This window comes from Xenopus tropicalis, chromosome 2, assembly GCF_000004195.4.
Source record: "Xenopus tropicalis strain Nigerian chromosome 2, UCB_Xtro_10.0, whole genome shotgun sequence".
Taxonomy (NCBI): domain Eukaryota; kingdom Metazoa; phylum Chordata; class Amphibia; order Anura; family Pipidae; genus Xenopus; species Xenopus tropicalis.
Genome location: NC_030678.2, coordinates 140797665 through 140822550, shown reverse-complemented (window position 1 = coordinate 140822550; position 24886 = coordinate 140797665). Strand labels below are relative to the sequence as shown.

General features: G+C 38.7%; 1 protein-coding gene across 3 annotated transcripts in view; it reads right to left on the bottom strand.

The window, feature by feature from the left end:
- Nucleotides 1–24886, bottom strand: part of dtx3 (deltex 3, E3 ubiquitin ligase) — a 42956-nt gene that overhangs the window by 5246 nt on the left and 12824 nt on the right. The window contains exons 1-3 of one of the 3 annotated variants that reach the window (XM_018091069.2): nt 23416–23648; nt 23039–23098; nt 475–1229 (exon numbers count right to left, since the gene is read on the bottom strand). In XM_018091069.2, the coding sequence (XP_017946558.1) occupies nt 475–1229; nt 23039–23051 (768 nt within the window). In that variant the 5' untranslated portion in view covers nt 23052–23098; nt 23416–23648. Of the gene's footprint in view, nt 1–474; nt 1230–23038; nt 23120–23415; nt 23649–24886 lie in introns of those variants that run through there. The other 2 variants (XM_018091070.2, NM_001123467.1) reach the window with 2 other exon arrangements.

Genomic DNA, 24886 nt, shown 5'->3' with positions numbered 1-24886 from the left:
GAAGACAGGACCACAGATTACCTAATGTTTTCTACATACTGAATGCATAACCCCTAGCTTTTGTGTTTGAATAGCTTGGGGATGTCCATAGGCCATCACAGATCTCTCATAAATATAGCACTGAAAACTGCAGACAGTACTGTATTCATGGAAAAGGTACAGAACTTTGCATCTTATACTGGAGCACAAAAGCCTGCAGGCTGCAACCCGCAGGTTAGTGTACCAGGCGCAAAAAGGTTTTGCCATAAGTGCTTTTATCTACAGAATTTATATTTAATATTGTCTTGTCTATAGAAAGCATAACTTAAATTCTAAATGTAACCCATTTCAGTAAAGTAGATTTAATTATTTAATATTTAAATAGATACATGGATTAATATACAGTTATGTAAAAATAGATGTAAAGTAGAAAGTAGTCTAATAATGATTTTTGTTGTAATAGTTGGTGGTACTACAATATATACCATATCTTACCCCTTGAATGCCTGGTGGGAAGACATACTGGATAATAATGGTCCCATATTTCTCATAACCAGGCAACAGCAGACCGGAGTCCTTGGATACCAACATTCTACCATTTTCTGGCTGGTTACCCACCAATTGCCCATAGAAACGGCCACACATTGGACATGCCTTCTTCACCTGCAGTGCCCGGGTAATACAATCCTCACAGAACGAGTGTTGGCACTTCTCCAGTGTCTTTATGTTCTGAATCTCACCCAGACAAATGGGACATTGGTTCTCTCGATCGTCCTCTGGGTCTTCCCTTCTATGATCTCGAGAGCTGCTATGACTGCTGCTAGCCCCCCCTCCTGCACACCCAGGAAGTCCTTTGCCACCAGTGCTCTGTGCCCCCCTGGAATATGTTCCTCGAAGGTGCAGCTCTGTTGCATGTTCACTATTCTTATCACCATAAGCCATACATCCAGTCAACTGGTGCTGTTTATATGATTTCTTCAACTCCTTCTCAGTCTCCTTAAGAAGGGATTTCAGTGCCTTTCTGGCTAAATAAAGCGCATTTGCTGGAACATGACTTTCAGGGGATAGTCGTAGAACATAGATTTCAGATGTTTCACCATCAATCAGTATCCTCACTCTGTTTTCTTCCCAAAGTCTTGTAAGTTTGGAAGGGGTCTCCTTGTTAAGAAAGTCCCATACGGTCTTATTAACTGTGACTTTATTCTTTATGTTTCCTCCACAGGCTGCCATTCTGGACAAGACAAAGGAAACTGAAAAAAGAGAGAGAATGTTAGAAGCAAATAAGAAAAAAATAACATATAAAAAAGAATGTGTCACTTACTGTACTGAGTAGTAGGAAAACAGCCTTTGGCATTCTCAAGGTGAGAAAATGCTGTCAAGTGCAGAAAGTCTTTGCACATTACTGAGCAGTATTACAAGATATACTCTTTATAATATAGATATTCATCTATATCTTATCGAGATGATGTAGCAATATATAGGTACAAACAGTATATAAGCATTTAGAAAAAAATGTGTAGCCATGTAAAGGCCTAATATATTTAATAACACATTAGTTCAATAGTAACATAAATCAAATGTATTTATTTCTAACACTTGGGTATCCAACCAATCCAAGGCTAGCAGGACTAGACAGCAAAGTCAGTATTGTGGCATCACTAATTTATTAGCTCTTTATAGAGCTGCGCCCAATCAGAAGGCTCGCGTTAGTCTGTAGACCCACAGGTTAACTACTAAAAAATCAACTGTTCTCTTTATTTATAGCCAAAACTATTATTTATTCCCATTATTATATGAGATGGTGTACCACCTGCAGAAAATTCTAAAGGATGGGGCAATTCACCTTGGAGTTACCTGACCTATATATCATGTACAGTATGTATTTTTCTTTTCAATTATTTTTATTTGCATTTTAACTTTTACAAAGCAGATATTAAATTAAAACAATTGTATAATGAACAGTAGATATCCTAATAAAAAAGGAAAGGAGGAAAGAGAAAAGAAGAAGTCGTTCTTATTTCAAGTGGGCAGTAGGGCCAAGCAAATGGAGAAACAAAGTGGACAATTATGAGGATAACTTGAAAGTTTATACCATACTGAAGTCAAAACTGTGTTAGACTTATGATCTGATATATAAGACGTTAATAATATTTCCATTAAACTTGTACGTTACTTGTTGGCTTTTATTTCAAAAGGTTGATCTAAAGTGAAAAGTAGATGAAATCCCTACATTCGGAAAAGAGTAGGTGTACCAGGGTCTCTGTATTTTCATGACTTCCTCATGCTTGTCTATATGTATGCTGGTCAGTTTATCATTGAACATAATCCAAATTAGTTTTTTCTTTGAAATGAAAAATGGGAATGTGGGTTTATTTCCAGAATTATGAAATTGTTATTTTGGCTGCCAAGAGAATAAAATTATCAATAACCTAGTGTAATTATTAACATTGGGTATCTTAATATTCAATAAAGCATTCTGTGCATCTTTCTTTAAGTTTATTTTTTTGTGTTATATTATAAATTCTAGACCAAAATCTTTTGGCATTTGAGCAGTCCCACCAGATATGCATCACAGAGCCGGTTTGGCTACAGCATCTAAATATGAAATATAAGGTTTCTAATAATGAAATGTTTCTTGAGCAACCATGGATTTCCATATTTGGGACCAGTTTTCTTCTGTAATGATGGTATTAAGATCTTTGTTCCATGCTATATGATAAAGGATCTTTTGAGTATGTATCAAGAGGCAATCAATAAAGGTTAGAGATTAAGAACCTCAAGTGTGGGTATACAGTGTATATATTTATTAACCTCCTTTCAAAGATTGCCCTGTGCCTTTCTAGGATCCCCAGGTATGTCAGTGTTACATGTACTGTGGCAAGCAGCATCCTTAATATAAGTAACATTTAAAGGGGAACTCTGACTTCCAAACCAAAATTTGTAAAAGAGCCCCACACAACACCAAACCCCTAATTTACATACCACTGTAATCTGTTCCTTCAAATATATACAATTTATAATAATAATATAAATACAATTTTTATATGTTGAAATCTATCTGAAAAACAGTTCTTCTCTTTGGCAGGGGAGAAGGGACTAAAAACTTGATGTTACAAATTGTAACACCTTCTCCACAGCTTACAGACAGCATGCAGTAACTACTTAACCCACAATGCATTGCACTCTGATGTTACTTTACTTATTGATGCTGAGGACAGTCAACTGCCATTATTGTTTTTATTTTTTGAGTCTTTTTTGAGTCAAGCAAGAGAACAGGGGGCCAGGCTTTGATAACTGTTTCAACGATATTATTACATTAAAACTCATGAAAGGCTTCTTTTTTAACTTGTTGTATATTGCACAGTTGCTTGAAATTATATTTACTTTTCAAAAAGCTTAAGTTGTGTTTGGGTGGAGTTCTCCTTTAAGCTACAGTACAAACAAGGATGCATGGAAGGATTAGCAAACACAGTATGACACACCAAGTACTTTGTTAAGTAAATTAAAAAAGCATCATGGAATTGTTTTTCTAAACAAAGAGTTTGGAAGCATGTTTACTTGTCTTTTATTTATATTCTAAGGTCTCATGTATGAATGTAATGCATTTACTGTATAGGTGTTAAACCATTAGCAGAAATGCTGGATTTCTATTCTATCTAGATTTTTATTTATCTCACCAAAAGAAACGTTCACTTATAAATGAAGCATATTACCAGTCAATTACTCTAAGTATAAATCTAATTTAAAAGCAATATATATTAGATGGCAATAGCTTCTTGCCTGTGGCCATCTTAAACCATAGCTAAGAACCACTGACATTCATACCCATATTGCCTCCTAGCTATCTCCTCCTGCATGAACTAACACTACCTCAAATTCAACATAGCTAAAACAGAGCTCCCACCCAAATCCAGCCCTTTTTCTCCCTCGCCATCACTATTTGTGGCATGACTATTGACCCTATTAATTTGACATGCTGCCTGGGGATATCTTTAACCAGTCCCTCACCTTTTCTAATTGTATTAATGCTTTTGCCAAAACCATTGCACAATAGCTGAAGCCTCTATATTTGTGGGAACTGAATACTCTAAAGCTAAGTAAGCTTTATCAGAAAGGTCTATGTAAATACAGCCATAAGCATTTACACTAATCCTGCACTGAGTCCTCTATCAAAAGAAACACAGGATTTCTTGTTTCCTTTTTTTTGTAAACATGTTCTTAGGGTATCTGACTTCCTCTCTCAGAAAAATCCTCTCCTACACCCCCTTCCCATAAGAATTCATAAAACTCACTCCTGCCACCCTTAAGGCTAGAGCTGGAAGCAGGAAGCTATGAACACCAAGCTAAAATGGCAGCTGCAATCAGAGAAAGCTTCTAGGGCTCTTAACTCAGGTATAATAAAGCTTTCTGCAGAATAAATATTGTGTTCTAGGTGGCACTATGTGGCAAATCTATTGACAGTAAAATGCCAAAATGACTTTCCTTCTCCTGCTTACTGCTGCATGGTAAAACCTGGTGGCATGGACTAGTCACTCACATAATCATACAATATCATACAAGCTTACAACATACAGATTACAATAATGTGCAAGAAAAACTGATAGTCTTTTAGGGGCATGGCCCTTCATCAGGTATCGTTGTAAAGCTCTTCCCAGGAGCAAGTCATCTTTCAACTTCTTCTTATGTCTGAAACATGACATGTATGTCTGTTGTGTGCTGGGTTATGTAGGCAAGCTAAACTTAGGGAGTAGAAAATTAGGATATATCTGTCTAATGCTATCTAATAGTTAATGCACAGTAGGTTAAAGCATCGTGTTGGCTCCAGTTTTGATTAGTGATACTAAACAGTATACATACCACAGCTACTTAAAACCAAAGCCAAAGTCCTGAATCATGTGGCTTTACTAATATAACTACTCTTCTCTGAACCCTTACAATGTCACATGACCTCTTTTTGTAAATAGCAGATCATAAAAACATTACTTTCCAGAGTCGGACTGGGTCACCGGGGCACCGGGAAAAACCCCGGTGGGCCCCGGGCTCCCCTGAGGGGGAGGGGTCGGACGGGTGGTGGGGGCCCCTGCGGAAGGTGTGAATGTCATGGTGGGGCCCACTGGGGGGTGCAGGGGCCCCTGAGGCAGTAGCCTGGGTGGGCCCTGCACCCCCCAGTCTGACCCTGCTAATTTCTATACCTGCATAAACAGCTGAATAAAACTGTTGGCAACTACTATCTGTACATGGTCCTCAAGACAAAATAAAAAATAGCACTATATTCATTTATATTTTTTACATTGTTCACTGTGAATATATATACAGGACTGGATTGCCATTGTAAATGAGATATTCAGAATTGTATTGCCATTGTAAATTATATAAAAATAAAGAGATAAAAGGGAACCATCTATTATAAAGATACACCTACTGTGTATGTTCAATAAATCTGTTTTCATTTATTAAATAGTTTATCAGTGTATCAACCTATTATTTAATAGGGGAGTAAATTAAAATATGAAATATATTTTAAATAAGTAATAAAAACTACAGCGAATCAGCTATTACATATCCACAACAATTTGATATATATATATATTTATTCCAGTGATAGCTCCTCTTTAATCACTGCAATCGAGAGAGTTTTGTCCTCCGCACCACCATGGTAATTGCTACTTTTATTACAAAAAACATGATATTAAATGTGATCTTGTAACAAACCTTCAAAAATCTTTCCTAGTACAAATATGAACCTGTAATTAAAAGTCTCATACTGTGTACCTTTTTGAATACTAAAATGTATGTATTTTATTTCAGCTTTCACCCAATCCCATAGCACCATATGAAGCAAGAGGTGATCTGAGAACATTTAAAAACTGGGCAGGCAAGTTCTCATAGTTGTATTTAATCATACCCCAAAGCTTTGCTGAGATTAACTTGTTTTTGGTTATCGAAGGACAATTTTCGGTTTAAGCCTTCTGTACTACAACAAGAACAAGTGTCCCTCAGAAATGAATGTATGTGAGCCAAATACCATTTTTTTCTTATATCTATATGACAGGATAATTATTGAAATATTCACAGTAAGCATCTATTTTACTAAGGCATAAGTAATGAAGGTGGTGATGTAACGCACGTATAACTTTAATTTACAGTCACATGACCTGGAAGGAGAAAATAGCTCTCCCCTCCCCGTTCCAATCTTCCTGCAGTTCTGATTCTGAAGACATCCTACTGATGTCAAATTATTAATTAATTTAGCACATTCTCTCCCAGCACCAGGCCCAATTCCTTTTCTACAGTACTGCCACTACTTCACTTCATCTCCCGGGCATGACTGTGATGGTTAATGAGCACTCCATGCTGTGGTTTTAGCACCAGCTGGTCCACTATGCAGCATTACTATGTAGCACAGAACAGGCAGAAGAAGCATAAACAGTATTTATTGCCTTTAGCAATAGTTGGTACTTCTCTGTCCTACACACTCCTGTCCCAGCATCAGAGCATGCCCCATTCCACCAACAGTTACCTTTGCTAGTATACTGTATAGCCCTACATGAATGCATGTTCTTTCTGTCCTCATATGATTCAACCTTTCCAGATAATATGTACATCATCCCCAGGAAAGCAAACAAAGCCCAAAGCAGACCAAATGCTCAAAGTCCTCTTCACAAGGGAGAACAATATATTATCTTCTGCATCTAGCAGTTTCATGGCTCAAGCAGTATTAATTCATTGCAGGAAGCAATTTGGACTTCACTGCTGTTCCATGTTAGCCCTATAGAAAACTTTGGCTGTTGGCTGAAACAATTGATAAGTGGTAATACAACAAATAATCTGCTTTTCATCAAGTTTCTCTGCGATATCGCATGAGCCAATCATCTCCCAAAAAAGCAGAAATCTAATTTTAATCAGCTGAAGTAGCTCTACAACATTTCGATTGTGAGCCCATAATCAGGGATAAAAAAGCCCAGCTCATTAGCTACATAATTACATAGAGGGTGAGGTTGCGGAAAGAGAGGACTATCAAGTTTCTAGGTGCTAGCTGATACACACACTAGGCTACGTGCTCAGTTAAGCACAGGAGTGTTTTACTTTGGAATACAAGATTTAGGGCTCTGGCACACGGGGAGATTAGTCGCCCGCGACAAAACTCCCTGTTCGCGGGCGACTAATCTCCCCGGATTGCCATCCCACCGGCGAAAATGTAAATCACCGGTGGAATGGTATACGCGGCAGCGCGATTTCAGTGAAATTGTGCAAGTTGCCTTGAGATGGCGTATGCCATCCCACCGGCGATTTACATTTTCGCCGGTGGTATGGCATTTCTAGGAGATTAGTCTCCCGAGACACAGCAGATTTGTCCCATGTGCCAGAGCCCTTACTGTGTTAATGACAAAGGTTAAGCACTGCAGCAGGAAAAGTCAGGGAAAAGCAGCTATTGAAATTCATTATGAATTGTTGGGACCGCAAAAAAATGCTTTAAAATGCGAGAAAACTTTAAATCAGTGTAGAAGGTTTCACTGAACCTATTCTCCTAAGTACCAGTCTATAATGAGTTATCTCATTATAATAAGTGATTTTTATTATTCTCTTTGTTGAGTACAAGGACCCACAGGGGTTCATGGACATACCTGGTGAAATCATACTTTTCTCAGATTCCATACAACATATATATTTAGTGTTAGATTTCTTTTACCGGACACTGGGGTTACAATAGGATTGGTGGGGGAGGAAAGATAAATATTCCATATATTGATTATCTATTGTAACTCATGAAGGAGGACAATCAAGAATATAGAAGGACATTACCTTGATCAATACTACATTTTAATTACAATACAAATTTATATATCTTTTTTTTGCTGATGAAAACAATGGTGCAGCAATAATATCTGATCAATACTGCACACACAATTAAAAGATGAGCAGGCAGTCTACCACTCATCATGACAATATAACCACTGTTCTGCTGGAGTCCATGAAAAATTGGATTATAGCCGCTAATATGAATAGATAGAATATACAGGTAAATAATAACAGATCAACAGATTAAACATGAATGTAAATTGTACTTACATGATGGTTTTTATTTGTACAGAGTGTTTTGCCACACTGGTCATGTGATACTTGTTACCTCAGTAGCTGTTTATTATAACTGTGATTTATAAGGTTTTCCATTGACAAATGCATTTTGCATCATGATAGAGAATGCAAATTCCATAATATAAGGATTTAAAACATTTGATCCTCCATCATAGGCAGAGAAAAATAAAGGTTTAGGAAGATTTAGGAAGATTTGGGAATCAACACCTACCAAATGTGTAGCAAAAAACTCTACTGGTGAAATGATGTAAGTTGGCCAAAGGGTAGTACAGAACTTCCCCCCTTATGGCTAGGGCTGGGTTATCAGTTAAATGTTCCTTGAATTCACAGAGATAACCAATAAATATATTATTGACTCCTTTTTATCTGTCCTCTAGACCAGGCCTGAAAGTTGTCTGACAGGAAGCCTATCATTGTAGGGCACTTAGCATGTCCAAGGGTTACAGAGACTTCACTATTTTGTTATAGTTGCCCCCATAGATGTTGCAGCCCACTGCAATTGAAGAATTCAGCTCTAGACTGGGATAAGAATAAAGCAAAAGGGCAAAATAACTATGAAAAAAACACACAGTACACTGGGCATTTTTTCATTGTATAAATGCATCACTGTTTTTGCCCTGATGCACCTTTTGCACTGCCCCAGTTATTATACATTCAATGTGGAGAATGCTACTTTTTCTCTTCTTAAACAACATTGACTATAACAGAGGAAGAATGTTTCTCTACATTATCTGAGTTACACATAGATGAGGCTTCTCAGGACTCAAGAAAGGATTAATGTACCTTGACTAACTGCTAAGTGCTATTGAGAAGAACTCTAAAGGGGTTCTCCGTACAATGTACTTTTTACAAGCAGTTTCAACACAGAGAGCTCTACCAGTGACATGTGTGCTAATGGACTGTTCATGCATTTCACTGATGATTAAATCTGTGCAAAACTGCAAAATGAGAAGAGGTTCAGTGAGCTACACATCAAATTAACATGCAAATATAGGTGAATCATGAGCGCTATACGGTTCTTATGGTGGCAGCATGGAGAGTGCTTTAGGACATTTTCTCAACTCAGCTACCATCCATCAAATCAACTACAGGCTGTCATCTTCAACAAGAGATGGAAACACAAACAAATGCATGCACAATTATTTTAGCTTCCATCATGCTAACTAGCCTGTCAATCACTCTCATGTTTATTAGAGCATTAGCTATGTGCCAATGTTCCCTCTAATTGCTTCTCAGCTACAGTATGTGCACAGAAAATGACAGGTATGGGACCTGTTATCCAGAATGCTCAGGGCCTGGAGTTTTACAGGTAGGGTATGGAGATCCAATTTATGGAAAGATCCCTTAAGTCTACTAGAAAATCAGTTAACAATTAATTAAACCCAATACGATTGTTTTGCCTCTGATAGGGATTAATTATATCTTAGTTGGGATCAAGTACAAGGTACTGTTTTATTATTACAGAGAAAAAGGAAATCAGTTTTAAAAATGTAAATTATTTGATTACAATGGAGTCTATGGGAGATGGCCTTTCCGTAATTTGGAGCTTTCTGGATAATGGGCTTACAGATATGGATACAAGTAATAACCGTATTTGGATAACTGTATTTTGTGTGCACATTTTAAACTTGTGAGTGCATCTTTAAAAACGGTGTGCTCAGGACAGAATAGATGCAAAAATTCACACAAAATTCTTGCTGGCCTTAGCATTTGTGTGCGCACTCACAGGTTAGCAAGAACATAGCTGTGCTGCAACAACAAATATTACACCGTTTTTTCTAGTTTAACAAAAGTCAATTATTTCACATCATTTTTGGAATGCTTTTATGTTAGTAAAACATTAACCTAAATCTTATATGAGAGGGAAGAAAACTAACAAATTTATTTTTAATGGGACAGTATATACTCCCTGATTCAACATGAGTTCAGTGAGTAGGGTTTTGGCTGAACATACTGTTTGACTATGTTTTCATCACTAAAAATTAGTTTTTTGTTATTTTTTGAGATAAATTGGGAAATTGAAGTTACTCCATATTTGTCCTTACAAGGAAGATAATTAGATTGATGGTACACATAGGGCTGTATTAAGGCCCAGTGCTGCCCTCAGTCCTGCCTCATCATCAGGCCCATGTTTCCCACCCCTCAGCTCTTCTGTATTTTTAATTTACCATATAGGCGTATATTTGGTCTATATGGTCAATACACATGAGTGTACATACATTGCATTTCTTGAATTAACCAGTTTTCCTTTTATGGCAGGATTAGTCATGGGGACCAGGCAGTCTATTGACTAGAATGTGTAAGTCTTATTCTCACTGGGTAGTGGGAAGTGAATTGATGCTGGCTGAGACCAGAACCCCTGCTGCGGGTTGCTTATTGGTACCCTCTACCCTGTGTAAAGCATGGTGCAATTACACTGGAGGTGTGACAGTAGCTGTGGTAACATTCATTTACACCAAGCATGGGCAATGTGAGCGTCTCCCACAGCTACAAGTGCAACTAATTCACAAGAGTTTTACAGTTATCAAATAACACATGATGCAGGACACATGGGCCTGTTCTGAAGAAGCTGTAACTTACATGTCCTTTAAATTTGGAATACAGAAATTGGTATAATATTTCCAAGGTACTGCCAATAACGGGTTTCATTAATTAATTAACTGGTGTGTATATCAACAATACTGGGGTGCACCGAAGTGTAACACTGCCAACAAGGAGTACCCACCTGCAATTTGAGAACAAGGGTCCATCCCCTACAATGAGGCCCCCTGTTGCGCACCCCCTCCCCACCATTGTACATACCTTTCGACTCATCTACCCATTGCATCGAAACATGCATTGCAGCGTACCCCTGCTCCACCCCTACTCCCACCCCACATATCAGTGCCAAAAACAGTGCCAAAAACAGTGCCAACACACTTGCACATGATTCAACACTAAATACCTGACCAGCGTCGCCTCAGGGGTCCTAGTCACCTAAGGCAGCCAAAATCATGGGGCCGCATCACTAGTGCAGAGACAATAGCACTCGCTGCACTAGAAGAGCCAAAATTTGAATTTCAAAATCAGAATTTTGGCTCTTTAGGATACCAGGAGTGGCTTTTTGCTGCCATTGTAACTTGCTAGGCACTGCTACCTGAGGCAAGTTTCTCAACTCGCCTAATGGCAGCAGCATTCCTAGGTATCACAGGCACAACAGTGTTCAGTGCAACTATACAAGGGGAGTGTTGGAATGCCATTAACTTTAATGGATGGCGTCAACACGTACAACATTTACATCCATATTAGCATGACGGCATTTAAGTCCTGTATAGCTTAGCTTAAAGGAACAGTAACACCAAAAAATAAAAATGTATCAAAGTAATTAAACTATAATGTACTGTTGGACTGCACTGGTAAACGTTGTGTGTTTGCTTCAGAAAGACTACTATAGTTTATATAAATACCCTGGTGTGTAGCCATGGGGGCAGGCATTTAAAATAAGAAAATGCACAAGTTACATAGCAAATAACAGATAAACTCTGTAGAATACAATGGTGTTTTATCTGTTACCTGCAATGTAACCAGTGCCTATTCACCTTTTTTTCAGCTTAAATGTCTTCTTCCACGGTTACACAGCAGCTTATTTATATAAACTATAGTAGTGTTCCTGAAGCAAACACACTGATTTTATCACCACAGGGTAACAGTTCATTATATTTCAATTACTTTAAAAAACTTTTTTTTTGGTGATACTGTTCCTTTAAGGTTTGGTAATGGCTAAATCAGTCCTGTGATATTTTTTTAGAAAAAGAAGTCTCCCCTTTTGCGCTCTAGGCTGCTGCCTACCCCTAGTTCAGGCCCTGCAGCCAACGAGGGCTGGTGCCTTGCTTTTTCCAGCAGCAAAGTTTGTCACCACCAATGATGCCTGTGTAGGGTGGTGTATTTTACCACAGTATAGGCTGGGCATTAACTTATAAGGTAGCTGGAGCCATGAACAGTTGGTGATATGATCCCTTTTAGCCTCAGTGCTGGATCTAATGTAAGGCAGATGCCCTGCCCCCGATCAGAATGATGGAGAGAGTTGCAGTTTAACAGCTGGAGAAGTGCATACGGACCATCTGTTTTATGTACTTTAGGGACCCCCATCCTTCCAGCTATTGGGTTGTATGGGTCTCCATACCTTAAGCAATCTTTGTGCCTGTTATTAGATTACATGCTTGAGGGAGCAAAAGGGAAAACAGTGTATCTTGTGTAAGTTGTGTGGTAGCTAGGCTTTCTCATTTATTACAATAGAAGAACTGTAAAAGGATTAAAAAACCATTTCTGTCCTTGAATATGAGACTCTTCACTCAAAGTAGCAGAAGCCAACTCAGCTGGCACCCTTGTGTTGAGCTTATACTCCAACCTGGTACTGCTTTTTATGACCCACCCCTGTAAAATTAAGCTCATTTTTTTTTTGTTTTTTTCAAATGTTCTAAATTTGTTATTTACTTTCATTTCCTTCTAATAACTGCAGAGAAATGTAACATCCAAAAAATGAAAAAAAAAAAAAAAGGTTTGGGTAACCGATAAGGGGCTTGCAGGTTCTTGGTTGCCATGGCAACTGTTCCAGCCATACAAAATGTTCCATATCTGAAGGCCCCATAAAACACTATGAAGTGCAACTGCATGGTGTCTGAGCAATTTCCAAATGAAACTGAATTAAAAGCACACAGTGCATGACAAATTTATGTTACAGAGCAAGTGAGCTCTGAGATGAGCTTTCAGCTTATGCCAATGCTCACCCAGTGTTATGTATGTGTGTATGTGGGTGTGTGTATGTGGGTGTGTGTATGTGTGTGTGTATGTATGCGTGTATGTGGGTGTGTGTATGTGTGTATGTATGTGTGTGTGTGTGTATGTGTGTGTGTATGTGTATGTGTGTGTGTATGTGTGTGTGTGTGTATATACAGCACAGCTGCAACATGCAGCACATCTCTCTGCTTCACAGTACAGTGGCCCTCTCCGCGTCTGAACAGATTTGCCTGTCTTTAAAGCTGCGGAAACATCTGAATGAGCACCATATATGAAAGATAGGTTTATTACTAATCATTAGAATCTCAACAATAAATATCCAATTATGTCCAGAAGCTAGGGCAGGGGTGGGCAAACTTTTTGGCTCACGGGCCACATTTACTCACCCCCGGGCCGGACCGGGCCAGGCCAGCGTTACGCCCCCTTCGTCTCTTTATTTCCGGCACGCCAATGACACCAAGTCTCGCGTGATGAGACTTGGCGTCGTCGGCGGGCCAGATTAAAAAGGCCAAGGGGCCGGATGTGGCCCACGGGCCGTAGTTTGCCCACCCCTGAGCTAGGGGCATTTATTATTTTTTTAAAGAACCATTTAGTTACTGTACAAATTAGATCAGAGGGCTTATTTACATCCACAAGTGCAGTCAGGGCCAGAACAAGTGCGAACCCTTGAGTCCTGGGCATGACCTATCATACAAGCATCTCTGCATTGTCCAAGCTTTTCCCAACAATGAAGATTTTTTTTCCAAGGATTCCAACTTCATTTGGGTAGCAATTGCATCCAATTCACCAATATTTACGCAACTGCCAGGCAATTCTTGCAAATTGGAAACAACTAGTCTGTCTGCCATAATTTCCTTTGTTTGACATGCGAGTGATGCCTGCACCCAATTCTTTAGGCACCAGTGTGCTGCACCTATTATCATTGGGTGAAAAGAACCCTGGAGGAGGTACCGCCTGGTGAGGAGGTGACGTAAGCTCCTGGGTTCCCCCTGTGTCAATGGGCACAGAAGGCAGGAAGGACTAAGCGGCACCAAGCACAACTATCCAGAAGTGCAAGGAGCATTTTGGCTCAAGTACCTTTAATGAAAGGGGTATAATGTGCAAGTTATGGTGGGGGAAATATGGGGGAGCGCAATTGCACTTGTGGACATAAATGAACCCTCAGGACTTTTATGGGGAGGAAAGTATTTTACTTTGCAGTAAAATAGAAAGGAGGGTAGAGTGTAAAGGATATTGCCATCAAATAGCCATCATGTCCTGATAGCTGGTCCTGACAGTAGCCTAGGGGCTGCCACTGAGATAATGATGGCAATGGAAAGCTTTACATTTTCTACTCTACCCTTCCCACTGCTTCTTCCCATAGCCTGCTGCACAGTCTTCTATTTCCATGTTCAGCACTTACTGACAAAAGCCTACTTATGTTATTATATGGTTAAGTTGTATCAAATAAATGGATTATATTGTATTTATCTAAGCAGTAAAACTGTAGTTTCTATTTATTATTGGGGTACTGAAGACTATCTTGCATTGTATTAGTTGCTTCGTTATCCCACATTATTGTAAACATATGGACACTCTGGTCTTCCAAATAGTAAATCATTGCTCTTACAATGGCCCGACCTTGCTTCTTCTCAACAGGAAAATTCAATGTAGTTTGTCTTTACCCTTACAGCTTCTTTGTAGTTCAGACATTCCCAATCTGTGAGCAGGCCTAAAGCAGTCTTTTGGAATAGGTTTAACTTATAGGTTGATTAGGATGGTAGAAAGGATAAATACATACTTGCTCCTCCTGGAAGCACTGCATGTAGGTTACTTAGATATTCTTGAAACCTCAGCAGGGTGACTTTCATACATCCAAAACCTTGTTGTGTAACAGTACTGTTCAAGACTTTTTATGACATTAGCAAATTATCCCTTTTTTCATATTTTGGGGGCCGGAATATTACATGTCATAAAACAATTGGACACACCATAAAAATCTATTGGAAAGCCACATCAGACTCACAGGCCTCCAGTCTGACAGCCCTGGTGTTCTAGGTTAATGAGGGTCCTGACCAAATATTGGTCTGAAAATCAATTCAATAACTTTAGTGTATGTCAGTGGTTAAAAAAATAAACTTGTGTGACTGGGTGAGGAGGTCTTACATCAGGGCGACTCTCAAAAAGATCTACTGCTCTATGTTTTCTAATGGCAGACCTAGCTTACACCTTAAAGGTTCTGTAAAGCACTTAGGGGTTGTTAAGCAAAATAGACAACATATGCTGCAGTTCAGTAGCCCACAGCAAACAACCAGTAGATCCTGGTATAGTCCTGGCAGAATGATAAAAGTAAATGTGTGATCAGATTATATATATCAGTGAACCAGAGTTAACATTTGCCAAAATAGGTGGAACACCTAGTCCTCCACCTTTTAACTTTATATTTAAGGCACTAAACCAGACCAGAGCTACCCCGGGGCTGGGCACTGGTAGGGCTGGCAGCTGATAAATATAGCACTGCCTACTGTAATTGTGCATTATACAGATAAGCTATCTACAACAGGGAGACACAGCACTGAAGAGCCTTTGCATCCTTTATTCAGTCTTTGACATATCTGTGACTATATCATACCTCCCACTTAACCCTATTTAAATGAGGTAGATCTCATTTCTTAAGTCACCCTTTCTTAAGGGTGGGGCTTTTGCCAAAGTAGGCAGAGTTTTGGGTAGTCATTCAAATAGCAGATTAAGTGAGAATAATCGAAAAAATCAAAAAGTCACAGCAGCAGCAAAGTGAAATTAAAAATATATTAATTTTTATTAGGACATATAAAGCCTAACGCGTTTTGTGCCTTACTGGGGCACTTACTGAGTTTTGGGTAAATCAGAATCATGAGTGAATTTGGGTGTTGCCTACAACATTTTCAATTCTTGAATGCTAGAAGGTATGCTTATTCCTTTGGTTACTTATGGATCCAGAATTAATACAGATTATTATTATTATCAACATTTATTTATAAAGCGCCAACATATTCCGCAGCGCTGTACAATACGTGAGTTACATACATTGGACATACAGAGTAACATATAAAGCAATCAATAACCGATACAAGAGGTGAAGAGAGCCCTGTCCAAAAGCTTACAATCTACAACAATAGAGTTTACAATCTACAAAGATGCAGGTCTAGGTGTGGCAAACATATATGCAGTAGTGCTCATGCTCCTGCCCTGGTACTGCACTATCCATATACAGCCAATGGGCTCCAGTATGGCTCCAGTATGAGATATTAGCATGCACAAAGTTGGCAGAAATGTAGTAGTGTTTGAAGGACTGCAGACATGTACAGGAAGACATACTGTGTTCATATGGGTAAATTTTGACAGCTCTGTGGTGCATATAAGGACACTGCCAGGGCTTTGTATCTAACTATGGGTACATAAAAGGGGCTTTGAAATACTTTGTGGTCGATTTAGCACTTTTATGGAGATAAATTTGTAGGGAACTATAGGTCATCAGCCAGGTAATTGCCAAAATAACATTATTTGATGTACTTCTGTATGTGCAATCTTGTAATTTGTTGTGGAGATTTTCTCTGCTGACAAACATTTTTGCCATCACCAAGTTGAAATGGAAGCTTAATATATGGATTATGGAATTTATCCAGAGGCTGCTATTAGTGGCTTCCAGCAAACAAAGAACTCCTCTGGTCTGTGACTGGCTTATCATCAGTTGCACAGGTTAGTTTCTGAAACCTTATGCGTTATGTTGGGGCTCTCTATTGTTCCCTTAGGCAGCCTCTCATATTTTATTTTTAAGAACAGATCTGCAAACAATTAAAGCCACAGGAAAAAAGAAGAATTTTATCTACAGTTATTTTCTTGAAATACACAGTAAATTATAAGGACAATGTTTACTCTATGCTCCAATCACATATTAATTGGATTTAAATATAGAACAATCTGTTCTGCTGCTTCCTTTGGCTAACATAAATCTTAAGTGTCTCCATAGACCACTATTTCACTATTAGCTATTTACAACCCAGGGCATGCTTATGCTATTTTTTATTTATAGATTAATCTGAACAATGGCAAGCAATATTGCATCTCCTCCATATATGTATACATTTTAATGTGCAATTTAGGGTAGTTCTGAGGACACAAAAAGCTACATTCTTCTTTACATTCTTTAACTATGAACTAGGGATTAACATCCCTTGGCTTTCCCTTTGCTATATATAATATTATATTTCCATTATATCATTAATATTATAATGTAGCAAAAGATGACCCCATCTTTTCCAGGGCTAGCATCTCTTGTTTGGTTGACTGTATCCATGCCAACAATTTTTTTTCTTTTCTTTAAAAAAAGGCTCTTTAGCTGGAAAATGATAAGGATCAACTGGTTCATTATGTTCAAACAGATATATTAACAGTGCTTTCCAAATTACTGGAGAAGCAGTTGGAGCAACTGCTACTGGATTTGAGTCCCCTGGGGGCAGTGCCATAACCATTAACTAGGAAACACATATGGACTACAAAACAACTCAGTTCCATGTGCACCATGTGTTCTGTGGCCATCCAATGATCTCCAATGGTTCAAGTGGCATATAACAGGGCTGTTTTGATACAGTATCAGCACGATACATGGTCTATAAGTCTAAGTTCACAGTTCTGTCTAGGTTCTACTCAAAGCTGACAATTTTCTGGACTGAACAAAGGGAGCTTGGAAGACAAGCCCTAGAACTGAATTATTATTATTATGTCAGTCGCCATCAATCACAGCTGCATATAAAAGGGTGTTACCCAGCATCTAATCATTTCTCATTAAATGATTCTTCCTGTGCTGCTATGGCTGAGATTATTCATAAATCCCTTTTCTCTTTTTGAAAATAATAACCTTAGCCAGTGATGGCTCTGGGAGCATGGCTTGGTATTTAGCCGTATTGAGCAGGGTCCTATTTATCTCCTATATATATCAGCATTGTGTGTAATTTGAATGACGTATCCACTCTTTCCATTGTTTAGCACTGCAGAATATGTAGGCGCTTCATGAATAGGTGTTAATAATTTACTGAATGTTGCCTTCCTATGTGTTTTTTAAATGTCACGGTAACCCACATGTAAATGCTCCCATGCAACCGCAATGCTCCTTTGCAATTTGATTTCTCTGGATATTAGACCTTGGGTCTTTTTGCCTGACTTCTGTCCCCTACTTTTGCCTTATATTTTAGGTACAATTCTACCTTCAATACTCTTGCTTGGTCTCTTGTTTGTCAGTAATCTTTGATCTGACTACTGCATGCTATAGTCTTGGTGGAAATCTTTATCAGGGGCTTTACTGCTATGTAGCAGGACTTGGTAGGAGGTTGAATGGTAGCTTTAGGGAGACTGCCTTACCATGTGCACTAAGTTTAGAAAGAGTTTAAGTTAAAAAGAAAGAAGCATGCCCTTACTCTTTCTTAATTAATAAAGTATGTCACTAATCTCCATAAATAAATTACAAAGCTACTATATCACAAAGGCATCATTGTCCTTAATGCCCATACCACATTCAGAGAACCCAGGACATCATTACAACATGTTGAAGGTGCTGCAAGATGAGGTTTAACAATATCATAAGAGATCAGAAACTAGTTTAGCCCCCGTTTTTCCACTACTAAATGAAATACTTAATTTTGTGCTGCTGTTACTGGGTTTCCTAGAGGTGGATGAACCTCTTGAACTGGCAGGTCCATATGAATGAGCCTGGAAAAGTGGACAATCTTGTTCTGCCTTTAAATGGCTAAAGACTCAGGCTTTCGTTAGTAAGCAGTCCAAAGTTTAAGGGCAATATTCCACACAAATGTCTTTGTGTCTGTCTCTCTTATGCCTAAACAGTCGCATTACACTGGTAAGCTTCAAAGAAATTAGAATGAATCAGGGTTGACCACTCGAATACAACAAATAAAAGAAGGGATTTATTTACTAATTCTGGTTCAGTCTCAAACCAGAGGGACATAATAAGGTAGAGATATTTGTGGGTTTCTGATAAAACAAGAGGACATGCACAATGCTTAAAAAGATTCCAGATAGGCAAACTAATGGCTTTGAGCAAATGGACAGCAATGCTTGACATATGATGATGGAATCTAACCTTCACCTTGTCTAGGTGTGTACCATAACTATTGTTCTCTGTTTTCTCAGATAATGTTTACATCAATTAAAGCATAGTCATCAACAGTCATCAATAAAAGCACAAACCTCACACAATGCTGTTACAGTGCCTACCTGATACCCCTTCCCACTAAGTCACCTCTAAGAATTAATCAGCCTCAGGAGACCAAAATGAAGGAAACTGTGTGCAAACCTTGAACATGGTTTTAGACTTCTACTGCAGACAGGTGGGAAAAGCAGCATTAGCACATTAACTAACAGAGACAGCCTTGCCTCATCAGTGCCCACTACTCCCATACATAGCTAATAATAGCAGCTTATCACTCAATATGAAAATCACAGAAGCAAGAAGCCCCAGACATTTTCTATTGAAGCCCATCATATTGTTTAGCCAGTGAATGCACTTGCAAGGAATATATTGTCCTTCCAGGCCCAGACTAGCAATCTGTTTATTCTGACAAAGGCCAGAGGGGCTGCTGTAAGATGCCATAGACAGTAACTATTTATTTGGCTGTTGTGGGCTGTTTGGGCCTTAGTGTACTTGAAATGCCAGGGCCTATTTTGAATCCTAGTCTAAGCCTCCTTGCATTTTCCTATGACAAAGAACATTAAAATGGAGACCTAAAGCTCAACAAATAAATAAGATAGATATCATACACAGTGTGTTTTGGGTTTCTTTACCAAGCCATTCAGCAGCAAAGATCTGTGTTTCTCAATGTGTCCGCAGATTCCCATAACCTTCTTTTCTACTCATTACATCACTACATTACATCACATTACACAGCAGCTCAGTTCATTCTGCATCAGAATTTGATAATCAGCCCTGTAGCATTAGCTTCTATGACAGATGAACCTTATTTTAGCGGTTGATGATTTCTGTTAACCCACTAAACTTATCTAAGAGCATACAAAGCATGTGAGTGTCATGGACACACAAAAGATGGCCTAAGAGGATTCAGATTTTGCCAGCTTTGACATGGATCATAACTGTTACAAGTCCAATGTATAATATAAAGCCTTGCTACCCATATTTATATTTAGGCTTTAGTTTTCTTTTAAAATATGATTATAATAGGAGCTTGCTTTTCTTTCTAAAACAAATGTGAAGATTCTGGAATTATGGAAGTTATATTGTGACAGTGATGGGATGATGGGTGTTGATTAGTAAAAAAAATATTCACATCACAGGACTTTCCTGGTATCTAATTCTTCCTTCCAATCGTTTGCCTGTGGACCTAAGATGATATTGCTCTTGAATATACAAGCATTCAGTGAGGTTATGAGAAATCAATAAAATAAAATGACTGGTATGTAATTCTGCTACTGGAGAAAAGTGCCATTATAAAGCTATCATAAATGACCTGCAATGGCTGTAACTAGTTATTCATTTAGCAGTACCTCCTTAGCATGACAAAGCTGCAGTACATCAGATTGTATTGGCATGCAATAGCACTAAATATTCTTCAGCAAAGCACATAACCGCCTCCCAAATGTCATTGTATTGCAGGGGTGTAAAAGGTGCTGCTCTCCATCACTGGGCAATGATACCTCTCATCTTCACCCGCAGTCACTTTATCCACAGTGGACCGCTACCCTTTTATAAATAAGGGAATGCAGGCGTCAACTAGACTTCAAGAGTCTATAGGGGTGCATGCATTAATGGTGGGCAGGGCATGTTTTTCCCACTTTGCACCCCGCCATAAACTCACATGGGGCAGGTACTCCAGAAAGTAGAGCAATGATCTGGGTTTTTCCAGTGAGGTTAAAAAGGTGGCCTGTTTTTGCACCCCATAGTCCTCTAGTGCTTGAACGTAAGGCATTTGTAAATGACCCCTCTGTCTTTAGTCAGTCCAGACAGTGCTGAAACTAGGAGTATGCAACAGTCTGCTAAAGGCATAGCCACATTTGGGAAGGATGGCACAATTCCAGAAAATAGGAGTATGGCTGGTCTGTTGTCCAAATCCAATGATCTATTCACCTTCATAAAGATACTCAACTACATCCATAGCCAGCTACTGTTGTGCCCAACATGCACCTGCCTTCAGTTGTGATTGATTGGCAGCAGACTGTGATATTACAGTCAATTAACAGCAAACACCTAGAAGAGTTGCTTGCAAAGAGGAGGAGTGATGGCACTTTGCCTCCCCAGCACCTTGTCTCCCCTAACCCTTCCAGATCAGCTGCTCTGTATTGTCCCCTAAGTCTTGCAGACAGGGGGTAATAGTGTACTCGGAATGATTAGCAGAAAAATGCTTTTGTTTTCCCCTCTGCATTTAACGGCCCTACCTCTGATGCTCTGCAAGTCAAGTGTGATTAGTGACCATGCTTTCATGTGTCCACAATGGGAGCCAATAAAATTAAGTACTTCTTCCTTTCTTTTTAACAATGAAAATATCAGCCAAGGCAAACTAAATAGAAGCCCTAATATAGAGGCTCCCACACCGTAAGTCTAGATCCAGTAAGAGAGCTCTGCACAATGGATAGGGGGCCAGGCTATGGTTACAGTAAATACTTGCCCTGAATATATACTGTATAAAACATGGTACAGTTATGGTTTTTATATACTTGTAGCCTGGCTTTAAGCAAAGGGGCCTTGAACAAATTTGGTAGCTCAAAGGGGGCTTGAACTCATAAAACAATAAATACTTTTGTTGTGATGATCTTTAAACAAAAAATTACCTTTCAAAATGTTAAGGGAAGATGCCCAGCAACATGTAAACAAAAGCCACATGAGAAGACTGCAGCTGTATCCTATTTCTAAATTTGGCTTTGTTTATCTACACTGGGGGCAAATCTATTTTACTGGAATCAATCCACTGACATAGCGGGTAATTTGCTGGGCATAAAAGTAATAAACCCAATAACTATCCAAATCTATTAATTAAACAATTCATTCCCCCCCACCATATGTAATGTGACAAATGAAAGTAGTCTTTTCCCCAAATGAAACATAGCTTTCCCACCCCTAAAGAATATTGCAAGTCAAACTATTCATTACTCTCCCCGCAGAATATACCAAATGGAATAATTCATTTGTCTGACCCACAGAATATACCAAATGAAATGGTTCTTTCCAGTCCCCAAAGAGAATACAAAATGAAACCATTCACTCCTGTTCCCACATAATCTATCACATGCAAGTATTTATTTCTCTGCCTACATAATACACCAAATGAAAGTAATTATTTCTGTCCCTAAAGATTATACCAAGTGAAACTATTCATTTCTCTCCCCACAGCATGTACCAAATGGAATGATTCATTCCTCTGCCCACAGAATATACCAAATGAAACGGTTCATTCCATTCCCCGGAGCAAATACAAAATCAAACTCTTTACTCCTGTTCCCACATAATATATCACATGAAAGTATTTATTTCTCTGCCTACATAATATACCAGATGAAATTAATCATTCCTTTCCTTAAAGATTATACCAAATAAAAGTATTCATTTCTTGCCCCACTCAAATATACCAAGTGAAACTATTAATTCCTCTCCCCATGCCCCCAAAAATTGTAAATGAAGCTATTCACTCTTTTGCTCACTAAATACATTCACTATTCTTTATCGACCTAAAAAAAAACACAAACAACTATTCTTTCCTCTGCCCGTAGAATGCACTATATGAGACAAAATGTATTTATTCTTCTTACCGCAGAATATAACGAATGAAAGCATTTATCTCCACACAGACCATACAAAGTGAAACTAATTATTCCTTTCCCCACATAATATACCAGATTGAACTATTTATTCTCTCCATATAAAAAGAAATGATTAATTCCATTACCTGGAAACTACGGTCATTGCCACATTGTCCTTTCTGTTTGCAAACCCCTATTACGGGCAGTGGAATGCTCTGCGATAGACCGCACAGCAGGGAAGCAGTTAAATGGAAAGTAATTGCATTTGTTCTCCTGTCAGTGGAACAATGCAGATTCCACTGTTGCCGTTCCATTGCTGCCTTCTGCCCAGGAATACTCTCACTGAATCAGACTCATGAATTCGCTCATCAAATCTTTGTACAACACAAATCAAATAAAGGTGTCTTACCTGGAGACCCCATGGGCTGTTTCTGCAGAAAGCCGCCCTAAAGGTCCTATTTGACGTGATCTGTAGAGAAAAAGAAAAAAAAGGTGTAGAGGCGATCAGAGCTGGGAACAATAAGAGTGCGCTGCAGACACAAGGTTCCAGCCTTGCCTGGGCTGTACATTGTTAAGAAATAGGGGATTTCTCCAGCAAGCATCCTCTTGTGGGAAGTCGGCTAAATGGCATTGTTTACATCTGACGCTCCCACTGCCAGAAAGCACCATTTGTTCAGCTGCAAGTGACCTTAAGAAGCAGAAAAGCATCCCAATACAGAGGGGGCAATGGGCTGATAGCATGAATATATTAAGATAAAAGCACTCAGATCCCTCATCTCCTTTTACCTGGTATCCTTGCAGGGAATAAATAGCTCATTTCACAACCTGCTTTTCCTTCCCAGGCCCTGCATTACTGTAGCGATCTGCTTTTCCTGTCATGTGCTCACATCACTTGGTCCTGCCTCTAGTGCCGGAGTCCTCCTTTCTTTAATCCCTTCACTGCCACGGTGCCTCAAATACTAGCATCCTTCCTACATTGCTCTCCAGGCCTATATGTAAATGCCATTCACTTTAGGGCAGAATAATCTCTCATGTGGTGCTGAGTTCTAAGGATATATGGATAATATAACAATAAAAAAATACAATGGTTGCATTTGTTCTTACTTATACTATCATGCACTCACTATGCAAGGTTAAACATCAACATTCTTTTTGAGATATTTAATATAAACAGAAAAATGATCACTGTTCAGCCATGAACATAATGAAATAGGCGCTTAGTAAGCACTAGTATTATGCAGAGACTGTGACAAGGCTGTGAAGGTTCATAGAAGACTAGGGTTGCCACCTGGCAGGTGTAAGTATTGTTTCATGTCAATGTTATTAATAGGAAAGAAAGATAAAAATTCAGGAAGGACGATAGATTTTTTTTTTTTTTTTTAGAAATAGATGGCAACAGTATAAGTCAGGAAACCCCAAAATACATGGCACACCTCAGTTCTAAATGTACCAAAGAATACATTTCTAAACTGCAAGACAAATATAATATGCACTCTATCTCCATTCCCACCCATTTGAAGACAAATAGTGAAGACGAATACAATAAGAAATGGGCAAAAAAAGATATTTGAGAATGAGAGGTGGATATGCAGCAAAGGGTAGAAAATATACAATAGGGGGCAATAGATTAGGCCCAGATACTGTTCTGAGACAGAGAATTATTACTATTACACTCACATTTACAAAGTGCAAACATATTCCATAGCGCTGTACATAAGGATAAATAACAAATGTGCATGCTAATACAGTAGGTGTAATATACAATATTATAAAGGGGGGAGAAGAAAAATACATATATAAGTGAAAGAAGGAGTCCAGTAGCTTCCCACATTAAAAAAAAAAAACGTACTGTGTAGTAAATAATTGTTGCTATATATCTTAATAAATACTATAATATTTATTGACATGTTGGCTGAAAAGACAGGACAGATAGTTTTTTGTTTTATATTCCTGCCTCCTTCCCGTTTCATTTTCTCTTCTCATTCCCCTTTTCTTCTTCTCCTTTCTGTTGTATGGTTCTCTCCCAACCACTTATTTCCTCTATTCTACTATCCACTGTATATTCCCTTTGGTTGCCCCCTAGTGGTTGCATGCTGGAATCTCCAGAGAGCGGTACATCTCCTTCATAGCCTACCCAGACCTTACTGCTTCTGGGTATTAATTATTTCTTATTCTTTCTGCACCACTCACAAGGGTGTTTGCTGGCTCATGTATCCCTCGCTGTATCTGTACATTTGGTCTGGTTTTCAGCCTGTGG